Genomic DNA, 15257 nt, shown 5'->3' with positions numbered 1-15257 from the left:
GCTTTCCAGTACCCTATAGGCGCTGGTTCTTGATCGTCTCCTTCATCGGCGTCCATACCGTCGATGTCTTCGGAGTCGAAGTCGAGCATGTCGATTAAATCATCGACAGTGGCTACGAAGTGGGTGGTGGGTGGGCATTGAATTTATTCATCATCCGCATCCCAACCTTGCTGACCATAGTCCGGCCAGGGCTCTCCTGATAAAGAGAGAGACTTTAGTGAATTCAGAATATCGCCGAAGGGCGAGTGCTGAAAGATGTCCGCGGCGGTGAACTCCATGATCGGCGCCCAATCGGGTTTGATCGATAGGGGCGCGGAGGGCTCGGAGTCTGGAGAGGAGTCCGGCTCCTTGGAGTCACGGGCTTCGCAGAGAATAGGGCTGGTGTTCGGCTCGATCGCCGTAGAGATTGCAGCCCCCGAGGCGGTGTCCAACCACCCATCCTCGATTGGCACAGTTGGCTCCGAATTAAGGGTCGGGGCTGATGCGGGTGCGGCCTCCAGGGCACTGTTCGGCGGCAGAGCTAGATCATGCCCATCGTGACAGTGCGGCGCGCTCGGCTGCGGCTCGAATCCGTCGAAGATCAAGTCTCCGCGGAGGTCGGCCGTGTAGCTCAAACTTCCAAATCTGACCTGATGGCCAGGGGCGTAGCTTTCGATCTGCTCCAGATGGCCAAGCGAATTGGCCCGTAGTGCAAAGCCGCCAAATACGAAGATCTGTCCGGGGAGAAAGGTCTCACCCTGGATCGCATCACTGTTAATGATCGGAGAAGCCATCGGGCCTAAAAGTGACGACACAGAGGAACTCTCAATGAAAGCACCAATGTCGGTGTCAAAACCGGCGGATCTCGGGTAGGGGGTCCCGAACTGTGCGTCTAGGCGGATGGTAACAGAAGGCAGGGGACACAATGTTTTACCCAGGTTCGGGCCCTCTTGATGGAGGTAAAACCTATGTCCTGCTTGATTAATATTGATGATATGGGTAGTACAAGAGTAGATCTACCACGAGATCAAGGAGGCTAAACCCTAGAAGCTAGCCTATGGTATGATTGTTTTTCGTCCTACGGACTAAAACCCTCCGGTTTATATAGACACCGGAGAGGGCTAGGGTTACACAGAGTCGGTTACAATGGTAGGAGATCTACATATCCGTATCGCCAAGCTTGCCTTCCACGCCAAGGAAAGTCCCTTCCGGACACGGGACGAAGTCTTCAATCTTGTATCTTCATAGTTCAGGAGTCCGGCCGAAGGTATAGTCCGGCTATCCGGACACCCCCTAATCCAGGACTCCCTCAGAAACCTTAACCATCTTTGGATCAACGGGCTAGTGTAGTAGAGGCTCACTAGGGACACAATATTTGTTTATGTATCCACACATGTGTTTAAGTTTCCGAACAATACAATTATAGCATGAATAATAAACCTTTATCATGAATAAGGAAATATAATAATAATAACTTTATTATTTCCTCTAAGGCATATTTCCATCACTATTTTCTTGAGGAGACACCTTTTCTTCTCCATTAAAGAAATCATCCCTAAGAGCATCTACAGCCGGACGTCTCAAAGCCGCGTGATATGCCCGAGCGGGCTGCCCGGTCAGGTTTTTTCGACCCAGACGGACGCCTCAAACGGGCCTCAAATGCCTGGACTGACCGACATCCCCCATATCCAGCCCAAATATGGGGCTGATATGGTGTGGCCCGGGCACGCCCGGGCGCGTCCGCCTGACAAGCTCGGCCCACCACCGACCCCACGGATGTCCCACAAAAAACCCCATCGGCATCGTTGGTCCGAAACCCTAGCTCACTCACTTTCCTCTCTCGCTCCGTCCTCTCCTCTCCCCTTACCGATTCCGATCGAATCCGATGCAATGTCGAGCTCTGGAAGCCGCTCCGACGATGAGGTGGATCCAGAGTATGAGCTTGCTCTCTGCATCACCTTGGAGCAGTCCAAGGTGGACACCAGGGGCAGCTCCGGATCTGCAGCCTCGCCGCAGCCGTCGACGCTTCCCTGACGGCGCATCTCGGACGCTAGCGCTGGCCCCTCCCGGCCCATGGGCAGCTCCGACAGGCGACCAGCGCAATCGGCGCCTCCCGCGCGCCGTCCCATTGCCCCGCCGACTGCTGCTTCCCCACGACGTCCCCTCGCCTCGCCGGCTGCTGCTCCCCCTCGTGGGCAGTGGTGGGTGCTTGTGACCGCCCCGCCGGCCTGGATGTGCACGCTGGAGTCAGAGGCGCGCGCCGCCCGCCGCGAGAGGCAGCGGGCAAGAGAGGCGAAGGCCGTGGAGAGCTCTGTCCGCCGCCGGCGTGAGTTACCGGCAGAGCCCGACGAGGACCAACGGCTCCTCGCTTGGGTCTACCACTGGTCGCTTACGACGACGGAGATAGACGCTCGACGGCTCCGTCGAAAGAATGCCAAGGCTCTTCGGCTTGCCATCGAGCAGTCCGAGCGAGAGACGTTGGAGAAGGCGAAAGAGGTGGCTCGGCTGGCCAAGCTCAGGCGCCAGCAGGACCGGGTCGTCCAGCGCCTGAAGGGCTTCGTCATCATCGACTCCTCTGACAACGATGGCGGCTCCTCCTCTGACGAATCAGACGATCCTCCACCAACCGACGACGAGTACAGCTACGTCGGTGGGCCGGCCCGAAAGCGGTGAAGTTGATTTTAATTTCAAGTTTTAGATGTAGTATATAGTTGTCCATCGTTTGTGTGAACTTTGGTGGATCTTTTGGAGAACTATTGTGCAATTTCTATGTCCGGAGCTGATCTACATAGTTTGATCGACGTTGCATGCTATAATATGGATATAGGGGTTCGGATATGAGAGACACGGATGTGTATGACGTGATTTGAGGAGTGCCCGGTCACTGTCCTGACGCGTCCGTGGGCGTTTGAGGGTCCAAATTTGCCAAGTCCGATTATAGATGCTCTAAGGGATATCAGGTATGCTCATGACTAAAGAGTTCTTTATAATCAATTGCAATATCTTACATATCCCTTGATTAGCTGGCCGGCCCCTATGGACCTTCTAGCACGTGAATTAAAGTTTTCTCTTCCTTTGATTGGAAACAACATGAAAATATGTTGTATTTCTATCTGCTTCTATATATAACATCCGCATCTCTAGACCTTTGATCTTTGGTTTCTTCATCACCCCAAATACTATTCATTCCAAGTTTTCAACAATAATCTTCTCCATTTTAGCCCAGAGCAACTAGTTAACGAGCGCTCCTTTGGGAGCCTCGCAACGATCAGCGCCACTTGACGCGCTCTCAGCCATTCGCCACATGTCGCGCTCTGAGGCTCCCTCCGATTTTTTTTTACTTTTTCGCACGCGTTTTCAGCTTTTAAACATTTTTTTTACATTTTGGTTTTCCACTGGTCTTCCTTAGCTTTTCGACAAAACAATTGAAAAAAAAATTGCGCGAAAAAACACGTTTTCTTTTTTTCCTTTCTCGAGAGTCATGGTTCTACTTCCGTGAGAGGCACGGGTGTGCTTTCGCGAGAGTCACGACCGTGCCTCTTGGAAACAACAAAACTCGTTTTCTGTTTTTTTTTTCTTTTCGCGAGAGTCACGGTTTTGCTTCCGCGAGAGGCACGGTTGTGCTTTACCGAGAATCATGGACATGCCTCTCGGAAACAAAAAAACGCGTTTTCCATTTTTTTCCTTTCGCGAGAGTCACGGTTTTGCTTTCGCGAGAGGCATGGTGTGCTTTCGCAAGAGTCACGGCCGTGCCTATCGGAAACGGAAAAAACTATGTTTTTTTTCCTTTCGCGAGAGTCACGGTTTTGCTTCCGCGAGGGACACGGTTGTGCTTTAGCGAGAGTCATGGCCGTGCCTCTCGAAAACGAAAAGAAAAACACATTTTCTATTTATTTTTCTTTCACGAAAGTCACGGTTTTGCTTCCGCGAGAAGTAAGGTTGTGCTTTAGCGAGAGTCACGGCTGTGCCTTTTTCGGAAAGGGAAAAAACCGGTGCTCCCGGTTCGGTTTTTTCGCCCGGGCTATTTCGTGAAAAAAAGTTCGTGAAAACCTATCAACATGGGATCTAATTTTGAAAATCTCGACGCGATGAATTCAACGGTGAAAGCGGTTCGAGATTTGGAAGCAAGGTTTGAGAGATAAAACGTTTTGAATAAACGGATCTACGAAAAAAGGGAAAACTCTCAGGTTGCGACAAGTAACGCGCTGCATGTGCGCCATTTGTCGCAACCACGGGAGTTGGAGTGATTTTTGCAACGAGTATTTCTTGATTAGTGATTTCGATTTTAGCATGTTGTGCGTTGGTGATAAGGAGGAAACTTCAGATTTTATGTCCAATAGATCTACTTTTGATGATTGACACCTCGCGGACATCATCAAAATATTCGCGCCAATACACAAATGAACGTTCCGGCGTCCGGCCGGCCTTGCCGACATGGCCGAAAGCTAGCTGGCCAGCTGGAGATCGCTCCTCCGGCGCGGCGCCACCGACGTAGTTGACCACCGGTGCTCGCTGCTTCAGTATGCGCGCCCCGGGGCCTCGTTATTCGGCTACGTGTGTAGGCCTCCCCTTGTAGCAAAACCAACGAACCACGCGAACCAGGTGATTAAACAAGGGTTTCACAGTTGTGGCCTCACCAATCTCCACGCCCGCGCGTTCTTCCCCAACCTCGACCTCGATCACCAGCACCCATGCATGCATGCATGGGCACGCGTCGGTGCACTGCCTAAGTAGCATGGTTTCCACTCCAATTAATCGACCTGGCACTGAATTGATCTCGCTCATAGATTAATCTCTCAAGGTCCAGCTTAATGGCTAGCTTGCCCTCTGTGGTGACTGTGTGTTTCGACGTACGAACCCTAGATGGCACCTCAGCTGCAGGCTATATATAGTGAAGGTATCCCGTGCCTTTGCATCCCTCACAGTGAGTTAGTCATTAACAAGCAGGGTTTCTAGCTAGTTAAGTATAGCTAGCACAGAGCGATCGAGCAGCCCTAGCCCAGCTAGTTAATTACTTGGCCATCCATCGACGATCATGAAGCAATCGGCCGTTGTTGCTGCGTTAGCTCTCGCCGTCGTGGTCACCGCGGCGGTGCTGCTGCCCGGAGCGACAGTGGCGGCGGTCGCGACGCGGCCGGCCAAGTACACGTACCAGGAGGACGCGAGCAGCGACTTCATAAGGAGCGTGGGCACGTTCTCGGTGACCGTGTACAAGCTCTCCCACGGGCTCACCATGTACTACGCGAGCACGTCACAGTGCTGGTCCGTGGCGTCCGGCGAGGGCTACGAGTACTGGATGGTGCTCACGGCAAAGAACGGCGCCGGGGTCTACAGCAGGTATGTGTCCATCGTCTGGGGCATCCCGGGGTCCGAGTCCAGGACGTGGAAGCTCCTCAGCTTCAGCAGCACCGACTGAAACAATGAAGCTATATGTCTGCGTATCGCACGGTTGAGAGTGAGAGATGCTTGTTTAGTTTACTTCTTTGAGGTTGATAGGTTTTCACTGTCGCCTGGTGTTGACTGTTGAGTCGTTGCGGTTTTGGTGTTTCCATGTTATCATGATGATGTACTTCTATTTTTTTAAAATTAATAAATGTCTACTTATTTAGCAAAGCTGGCCACTTTTATTATTCTTGACGAATGGCGAATGGAACACACTTGCTTACCATGGATGGGTAAAAACCTCGTCTCTCACGGTTTGCCGCTCCGTCTGATGGCTTTTGTAAATGACATCAGAGATTATCACTTGTAGATGGTCTACATTTAGTGGCAATAACCTTCTATGAGAGGTGTCCATGCAATGTCCCTACCACAAAGTTTTTGTTGAGATTATTGTGGATGGTCTACATTTAGTGACAATGTCCTTCTATGAGAGGAGTACAAAGTTTTTGTTGAGATTATTGTTGAGCGCAACATGAAAGTAGAGGTAAAAAGTAGACACAGAGACACAAGATGTAGGGGTAGAGCTCTTCTCTTTATTATTTAGTTTTGTATAGAGAATAAACAACTGCAATTCTGATGTAAGTCGTCAAACTGATGATTACTGAATAATTCCAATGGCTAGAAACTTCATTTTAAACATCTCCTGGAGACCTAGCTTGTAAGCTCCTAGGATGATGGATCCGGAGTCTCTCAGCTTTTGCAGGTTATCGGATGGTCATATCCGATATAGCCTTCTGTGGTCTTTTGGGACGATTGGGGGTAGCTCATTCTGCTCTCATTAGATCATGAATTGTCGTGTTTCCCCTTAAGTTCCTTAGTTGTTGTAAAAGACATTGTGGTTTCTGCTTATGAAAATTGGAAAGGACGCTCTCTTTATTAAAAAAATGACTGAATAAGAAAGAGAAGAGCTCCCACCGAAAGTCTTCTCTGAGCCCGTGAATGATGACACTCACAAGCTTTCAGTGGTTACCACTGATATGAATACTAAGACAGCGTTGTCAATTGATCCATATATTAATGGGGATGAAGACCGCGGCGGAGAAGACGCTAACATGTTAAACTATAAGTATCATAATCTTGATGGTTTTCTTCCCACCAAGTTGTCCATGAGTGTCTCCAGAAAGAGGATGATCCTCGATGCACCACTTTGATATGGCGTCAAATTTTCGAGCAACAACGTACTACTTAAATAATATTCCTTCCGATTCATATTAATTACCGTTTACTCTAAAGTTGTACTAAGGGAGCGACAATTAATATGGATCAAAGGAAGTATTCATAGCTTCTACACATATTATCCGATATAATAGGAGACAATGTATATACACCAAGCAGTACAGTCAGATTGCTTACTATAATGATGAAAAAAAGGAAGACATGATGATGAAAAAAAGGAAAACTTGAAGCTGATGTCTTGCATTTCCAAATTCCAAAATACATCATCAAACAACAAGATTCAATAACCTACAAGATAAAATGCATAATTAAACTTTTAAGTAATACAAAATAGTATAGTCAAATGAAAATACTTAAGTAACTAAACATTACCTTCTAGTACATTCACTTCCTCCTGTCCATGACTACCCATTTGATCATTTGTGATTTTTTTTCATTTCTTCTTTTCCCACATAACAAATAAGATCATCACACAAATTGTCACAATTGAGGCGATTGCGCAAGTAACTAGCTAAATTTCCTAATGTGAAAGATATAGGACATATGTGCATTTAAAAAAACTAGGACTAACTTCATATCTACATAAAGTAATTAGGACCTCCAATGCATTTAATTATTTAATGTAAATCACCTGCATTACATGTTGTTTGGTTAGGCTTAATTTTGGCTTTTGGAGTTTAGCTTATATATAAGTTTTTAAAAGCAAAAAATGCTAAAAATCCGATGTCAGATATTTAAGCATGGGAAATCGAATATTTTTTATGAAAATTTATATTGTCGTGAGGATGCCAATTTTCTTTACCAAGCGTGGCAATTTCAACCAAAAAATTGAACATGGCAAGGAAGTGCCATGCTTGTGAAAGAAAATGAGAAACAATTCGGTTCAGTCGGCTGATCACTCGCGCGCCGGGCGAGTAACAACTGGATAAAAAGTTATCTCAAAGGGTTACACGTGGTACCTATCTAGAAACATTTCGTGGGATGAGTAGCCTTATCCATTCGTCACCGCCTTTGTCCTCAATCCCAATCCTCATGAGAAAATAATTATGTTGCAAACGTTCCTTCTCAATAACATCCATGTTGCAAAAAAATAAAAACATAAAAAACCTGCAACACAACCTTTCATCCCTAATTCCAATCCTCACGAGGAACAATATCTGCAACATTATTCTTGTTGCAAAAGTCCTTCCGCAACAACACCTATGTTGCAAAAAAAAAAGATAAGAAAATTGCAACACAATCTTTGTTGCGAAAATTTATACAGTAAGGCCTATATCACAAAAGGGTTCTGAACACCACCTTTGCAATTGTGAAAACGTCGTTGACCCATTGATCTAATGGCCGTCGAGGCGGCGGATATTTTTATCTTTTAAAAAGATCTGCCGACCGACTCATAGCATGCCCCAATGAAAATTGTCATCCTCGCGACACATGGACGTTTAATTAGCCATGATAAAAAAAATCAACGTTCAATTTGTAGCGAAATTCTTAAATAGTACTTTCTTCCTATAGAAATATAAGAGTGTTTAGATCACACAGAGCGAGTACCTATTTTGTGCTTTTGACTATGTTATTCCCTCTTGTTTTCAAGTGTATATATTGATGCATAATTGAATGGTATATATATAAACCAAAAACACAAAAATCTCAAATACCCCCTTAACAATTGGGTCCTCGCCCTCACCTTCTGTATCGAAACAATCCCTCGCATCGGCTTTCCGCCGTTCGTTCCCCTCGCCGAGTCGCCGCGCCGCCGCATCTGCATCCTGCTCCTATCTATCCCTCCCCGCGCGGAGGGCCCACGGAGAGGCATGCCGCGCGTGGTGTCTCGTTCGCCGCCATCCCACCGTCGGCGGCGCTCCCCGTCGCCGCGGTACGGCAGCAGGCGGCGCTCCCCGTCGCCGCGGTATGGCAGCAGGCGGATCCGGCGAGATCGCAGCCGCTCCCCTTACTCCTCCCGGTACGCCCCGACCTCCCGCCCCCCGTGTCTCTGCTCCCCTCCTATCGTGAAATTGGTTTGGTCCCTCAAGATTTACACAGCTCAAGGTTGCTCGACTTGGTGCTTCGGCACCTTAGCCAGTTAGCCCGTGTTACTAGTACTACCAAACTGCTTGCACTGTGGCGGAGGCGTGCTTCATCGGAGTGAGATGTTTGACAATTGGCGCACTACGCGGAGTTACAGCGCTTCAAGATTTTCAAATCATGTGTCGGGGAGGCGACTATCCTTGCGTGTTTTGGTGATGTCTTAGGTCCGCAACTGTCTGCATTCATTTAGCTCAGGTTACAGATTGGCTGGTGCCTACAAGATTGATGAGATATGGGATTGTTTGTTTTTTGGAATGTTGTGAATGGGGCAAACAAATTAATCAAAGAATGGACATAGTGTGACTATGTGGTAGTTACCTGAAATAAAAGATGCATTTCAAGCCAATACAACCTGATTAGGGTGTCATGTCATCTCAGATGTTCATGGACGGATTGGACGCTGCTACGTGATATTATTAAACATGAGGAAGCTGTAAGAATGCTCTTTTCACAGTCTATTGTATATTGTCATGAGTTTACAGATAATATTTCGTTTCTGATATTGGCAATCGATCTCATATAAGTGAAGGAGGTTATGTAGACATAGAACATTATAAGTGGGCATCTTATTTTCCAGTTTGGCTGCACTTCTGAGTATACAAGATTTGTTGTCACGCCCGTTTTAGAATGGAATTTGATGGGACGATTTGTACAAGTATGCCTCATATGCGATGTTTTTTTTTAAGTGAACTCCGTCAAGAAACCTGAACTCCATATCTAGGACTTGTATCAGTCATGGGTAAGTCAAGCAAAGAAAATCTGATAAAGTTGAATTGCTGTGTTTGAATGCTCTTGTTTTTTTTGGTATGTGTGTTAGCATGCTGACATGTCATCTTTTTTGTGCCCCGTTGATGGTTTGCAACTTTGCATCTGAGCTACACCAACAACTATCAATATTGGAGCATTTTCGTTGTTATATTTTTCAGTTCCTATGTAAGTTCTTTTATCCTTTGTTAGGAGAAAAAGTCCGTCTCCTTCTCCTAGATGGGACAGGAGCCAGTCCCCGATTCCTAGGAGGCGTAGAAGCCCTCCATCACCGAGGAGACATAGAAGACGGAAAAGTCGGAGCAGCTCAAGTTCTCTTGTAAATAACTCCAGCCCAAGTCATGGATCTGAACAGAACAGTTTAATAGAAAAACAAAGGAAGGAAGAAGAAAAGAAAAGGTAAACTCCTTTTCATTCTTCTACACATACATATTGCTAGTTTTGCATGGCCATCTGCTTGGTCGCTCTTGTATTTTATTGTAGAGAATCTTCAACTCACATATTGACAGTTTGCCTGTGCTTGAACTGTGGTCTTCTACAAATCTTCTCTATCTTGTTTGTACTAGTGTGGTTGGTTTGAAATGGATTTGTTCAAACAACCAAAAGATGACCAACTTGCATGCAAGTCCACTCAGGAGCTGTGAACTAATATCAATAAAATGTGTCACGTTCAAAAGTATTTAATTTTCTATATGTTAATCCTCAATCCATCAAGGAAAAATAACGGATCTTTTGCCATTCCTTCTATTTTATACTGGCATCTCAACTTTTAATCTGAAGTTTTTTGTTCTTATAAATACAAATTGTGCCATCTCCAAAAGACCAGGACTGTTCTCCAAATCTCCTACTTCTCTGTATACGCCTCTGTCATGTTCTTCCGTTATAGTATAACTGTAGATTGTTCCTGCAGGTGTTCCCAGAAACAACAAAGTTGAGGGATAACAATGCATAATTAAACATTTGCTTCTGTTTATTTAATGGATCACGCTGGTGTTTGTTCCTCCCCAATTTCGTTTTGAAATCAGCATTTTATGAACTAACTCTCTCATTATCTGTGTGCACCCCACATTTACAAGTTGTACTTTGGCTTTTCTGGACAAAGCTATTGTTACAGTTTTACTTATTATTTTGTTTGTGCAGTGCATATGTGTCTTAGCTTCATTTTGATCTTTTCTATGCTCTGCTCACTTGTTTCGATTAGGGATCCTTTTGCTCATTAATGTTACATCGACTCCTTCACTTGTAGTAGCATAATAATTTTGATGGCCAAAAGCCAATCAATCCTTTATAACTTAACATTTTTCACCGCAGACGCCAAAAGGAAGCTGAACTTAAGTTGTTGGAAGAGGAGCTTGCTAGGAGAGTTGAAGAAGCTGTTAGGAAAAATGTTGAGGAGCGTCTGAACTCTGAGGAAGTAAAAGATGAAATAAAACGCCGAGTTGAGGAAGGTATCAAAAAGTTATTTGATGAGGTTGATGCTCAGCTACAAAAAGAGAAGGCAGCAGCTCTCCATGAAGCCAGGCAGAAAGTAGTAAGTATTAGGCATGCCATGCCTCCCTTATTGGTATTCCCTCCGTAAAGAAATATAAGAGCGTTTAGATCACTACTTTGGTGATCTAAATGCTCTTATATTTCTTTGCAGAGGGAATACTAGTCATTATTTAAGAAAATATCTTGAGATTTGTGGATTGGTGGAGCTAGTGAATTTTTTGAAAGAACGGAAGGATGAAATCAGTTTCCGATATATTATCCTAGCTCTTTAACCAGATAATAATACTTAGGTTTTGACTGATTTAGCTTCATCATGAGCTTAGATGCTATTGGTGCCTGCCAATAGATGTATGCAAATATGCATGTATATGTGTGCATTCATCCCACCAGAACTGATAAGTAGCGCTATTCTCTAAACTGCTTTTGACCGTCAATGAAACCAAACAGATACACAAGATTTCTTATTTGCTTGTTTTCATAGAACCTTTCCCAGATCTAATTTTGCATCTTCAAAATTTTGCAGGAGCAAGAAAGGAGGGAGAGGGAGGAGTTGGATAGGATGATCGAGGAGAACCGGAGGAAAGTAGAGGAATCTCAAAGGAGAGAAGCTCAGGAGCAGCATCAGAAAGAGATGGAGCGATATTTGGAGCTGGAACGGATCCAAAAGCAGAGAGAAGAAGCCTTACGCAGAAAAAAGATTGAAGAGGAGGAAGAAAGAGCTAAGCAGATGAGATATTAGTAGTAAAGAATAGGCAGTGGTTTCGTGTTGGTGTTGTAGTGTGTTGCTATCTTACAAATGGGAGCATTAAACTTTTCGGGGACGCCTCCAACTTCTGTGCCTGGTTGCACTGATAACTTTTTTCTCAAGTTCGCACAATATTATTAGAGGGGAGATATGTTGACGTCTCCTTTTTCTGAAAGATGTTCTTACAGCAACTCTTGAGGCGAGCTATACTGGCATCATAATGTTTGAGCCCTTAAACTTCTGTGAAACAGCGGCAGGCGGCAGCTGGAGAGCGGAGATGATATCCAAACAGTACACCATGGACTAGGGTTCTGCTTTGTAGTTGATGTGTCTTGATGCAGGATGAACTACTGTTATAAATGACAATTGGGCACTTTCTTTCTTCCTACATAGACTCCCTATAAATCCATTTTCTGCAGCAAAAAGAACCCCAGAAACTTAACCAAGGGCTGGTAAAAGAGACAGCTACAGCCAGTTTCCTCACTTCAATATGAAAGTTTGACACAAATGAAGTTGCAGTGCCAACTATTACCTCTGTTTGAACTAAAACCATTCCAGTTATTTCCGAATTGAGGGAGTACAACCAGTTTCCTCACTTTCACAGAGTGATGCTTTATGTTTGATTTCTAAGCTTTATTTGAACCGTATGCCATGTGTTTGATCTTGAATTGTCTTGGAATTTTGATCTTGGAAGTATGGATTTGAATTGAAGTCCAGTTGTTCAAAGTGGTATATGATAATTTTTGATTTTATATGATGTGAAAATTATGTATTATAGTGTTCAAAGTCGTATGAAGAAATAGAGAAAAAACCAGATATAGGGGAAGTTGTATCGGGGATCTGTTACAACAACACATCTGTGAAATCCAATAAATTTATTGGGAGAGCCTTGATAAGCATTTATAGGACAAGATTTTTGAAAAGCCGCTGGAGGTGCTCTTACAATAGTCACAACGGGAATTATCATATATTGCATAGTATTGTGTGATACTACTTTCATAGTGCATAATATTTTAGTTTGATACCATAATGACCTTATTTATTGCCATGAATAACACATACTAGTACATTATTTAGGGGCTGTTCGGAATCCCCCATCTCCTAGAAATTATGAGAGCTGCGGAGCTGGTAAACAGGCGCTCCGCGAATTTCAACTATGACTTCACCTGCTCTGGGAGTGGAGCTGTGGAGCGGAGTACTTCCGAACAGGGACTTAATATAACACGGTTTGTATCATATCATGATACTTTAGTCATGTCTTTCCTCATTTGATTGTGTGACTCAGCAAAATGTCTACCTAGCATGCATGATACTTTCATTGTGACCGGCCTTAGAAGTTCCGGGTCCTTAGTGTTGCTCTAATATAAGTTTAAAAAACCACCTACTCCAAATTCTAAAAACTAAAATTAAGCCTAACTTTTTTGAAGATGAAAATTAAGCCTAACTAACCCCAATAGCAATTGGGTCCTGGCCTGCCTGAAAGATCGTGGATGTCGCCTAGAGGGGGGGGGGCTGAATATGCGTTTTAAAATAATTACGGTTTAGGCTTGAACAAATGCGGAATAAACCTAGCGATTAATTTGACAAGTACAAAACCTACAACAACTAGGCTCACCTATGTGCACCAACAACTTATGGTAAACAAGATAAACAACTAAGTGATAGCAAGAGATATGACAAGAAACAATATGGCTATCACAAAGTAAAGTGTATAAGTAAAGGGCTCGGGTAAGAGATAATCGAGGCACGCGGAGACGACGAGGTATCCTAAAGTTCACACCCTTGCGGATGCTAATCTCCGTTTGGAGCGGTGTGGAGGCACAATGCTTCCCAAGAAGCCACTAGGGCCACCGTAATCTCCTCACGCCCTTGCACAATGCAAGATGCCGTGATTCCACTAAGGGACCCTTGAGGGCGGTCACCGAACCCATACAAATGGCAACCCTTGGGGGTGGTCACCGAACCCATACACTTTGGCAACCCTTGGGGGCGGTCACCGGTACCCGTCAAATTGCTCGGGGCTATCTCCACAACCTAATTGGAGACCCCAGCGCTTGCTCGGAGCTTTGCACCACAATGATTGAGCTCCGAACACCACCAACCGTCTAGGGCGCCCAAGCACCCAAGAGGAACAAGCTCAAGGGTACCAAGCACCCAAGAGTAATAAGCTTCTCAACTTGTAACTTCCACGTAACATCGTGGAGAACTCAAACTGATGCACCAAATGCAATGGCAAGGGCACACGGAGTGCCCAAGTTGTTCTCCCCCAAATCCCACCAAAGCAACTAATGCTAGAGAGGAAAATGAGAGGAAGAACAAGAAGGAGAACACCAAGAATTCCAAGATCTAGATCCAAGGGGTTCCCCTCACATAGAGGAGAAAGTGATTGGTGAAAATGTGGATCTAGATCTCCTCTCTCCTTTCCCCCCAAAACTAGCAAGAATCCATGGAGGGATTGAGAGTTAGCAAGTTCGAAGAAGGTCAACAATGGGGGAAGAACATGAGCTCAAAGGATAAGGTTCATTGGGGAAGAAGGCCCCCTTTTATAGAAGAGGGAAAATCCAACCGTTATGTGCTTAGCCCACACACGAGCGGTACTACCTTGGGGCGGTAGTACCGCATAAGAGCAATGCGGTACTACCGTTCACCCCAGCGGTACTACCGCTGGAGGAGCAGAACACGGGACCAAAAGAGGCAAGGCAGAGCAGAGTATGACGGCAGTAATGTAGTAGCGGTATTACCGCCCGACCGGAGCGGTACTACCGCTTAGGCGGAACTACCGTGCCTTACTGCCGTGCAACTACTGCTAAACCCGACACGAAAAGAGCAGGACCCAAAATCGAGGCGGTAGTAGAGCGGTACTGGAGCGTGCTACCTCTTGAGCACTGCGTTGGTTTTCCCCGAAGAGGAAGGGATGATGCAGCAAAGTAGCGTAAGTATTTCCCTCAGTTTTTGAGAACCAAGGTATCAATCCAGTAGGAGGCTACGCGCGAGTCCCTCGCACCTGCACAAAACAAATAAATCCTCGCAACCAACGCAAATAGGGGTTGTCAATCCCTATAGGGCCACTTACGAGAGTGAGATCTGATAGTTATGATAAGATAATATTTTTGGTATTTTTATGATAAAGATGCAAAGTAAAATAAACGCAAGGTAAATAGCAAAGAAAATAACTAAGTAGTAGGAGATCAATATGATAAAGATAGACCCGGGGGTCATAGGTTTCACTAGTGGCTTCTCTCAAGAGCATAAGAATTCTACGGTGGGTGAACAAATTACTGTTGAGCAATTGACAGAATTGAGCATAGTTATGAGAATATCTAGGTATGATCATGATTCCTGCCTGCATCTACTACTATTACTCCACTCATCGACCGCTATCCAGCATGTATCTAGAGTATTAAGTTAAAAACAGAGTAATGCCTTAAGCAAGATGGCATGATGTAGAGGGATAGACTCATGCAATATGAAGAAAAACCCATCTTGTTATCCTCGATGGCAACAATACAATACGTGCCTTGCTGCCCTTACTGTCACCAGGAAAGGACACCACAAGATTGAACCCAAAGCTAAG

General features: G+C 45.2%; 2 protein-coding genes across 2 annotated transcripts; both read left to right on the top strand.

Annotated features, from left to right (window-relative positions):
• The first annotated feature begins 4906 nt into the window (after positions 1-4906).
• Positions 4907-5592, top strand: LOC147976638 (uncharacterized). The gene has a single exon (XM_087519819.1). The coding sequence runs from the start codon at positions 5015-5017 to the stop codon at positions 5393-5395; it is 381 nt and encodes a 126-aa protein (XP_087375945.1). The 5' UTR covers positions 4907-5014; the 3' UTR covers positions 5396-5592.
• Positions 5593-8262: 2670 nt separating this feature from the next.
• Positions 8263-11890, top strand: LOC125552828 (uncharacterized). The gene is made up of 4 exons (XM_048716517.2): positions 8263-8557; positions 9640-9846; positions 10759-10978; positions 11462-11890. The coding sequence occupies exons 1-4, from the start codon at positions 8409-8411 to the stop codon at positions 11675-11677; spliced, it is 792 nt and encodes a 263-aa protein (XP_048572474.1). The 5' UTR covers positions 8263-8408; the 3' UTR covers positions 11678-11890.
• Positions 11891-15257: the final 3367 nt, after the last annotated feature.

This window comes from Triticum urartu, chromosome 4A, assembly GCF_056163025.1.
Source record: "Triticum urartu cultivar PI428250 chromosome 4A, HENAU_Tu73, whole genome shotgun sequence".
In the NCBI taxonomy this organism is placed as follows: Eukaryota; Viridiplantae; Streptophyta; class Magnoliopsida; order Poales; family Poaceae; genus Triticum; species Triticum urartu.
This window is presented reverse-complemented; position numbering and strand designations above follow the sequence as displayed.

What these genes read in the sequence shown, in the direction of transcription:
- LOC147976638 (XM_087519819.1), top strand. Translation starts at nt 5,015, where the DNA reads ATGAAGCAATCGGCCGTTGTTGCTGCGTTAGCTCTCGCCGTCGTGGTC.
- LOC125552828 (XM_048716517.2), top strand. Translation starts at nt 8,409, where the DNA reads ATGCCGCGCGTGGTGTCTCGTTCGCCGCCATCCCACCGTCGGCGGCGC. An exon ending in CGCTCCCCTTACTCCTCCCG is followed by an intron (nt 8,558 to 9,639) that starts GTACGCCCCGAC and finishes ATCCTTTGTTAG; the next exon opens with GAGAAAAAGTCCGTCTCCTT. An exon ending in AAGGAAGAAGAAAAGAAAAG is followed by an intron (nt 9,847 to 10,758) that starts GTAAACTCCTTT and finishes TTTTCACCGCAG; the next exon opens with ACGCCAAAAGGAAGCTGAAC.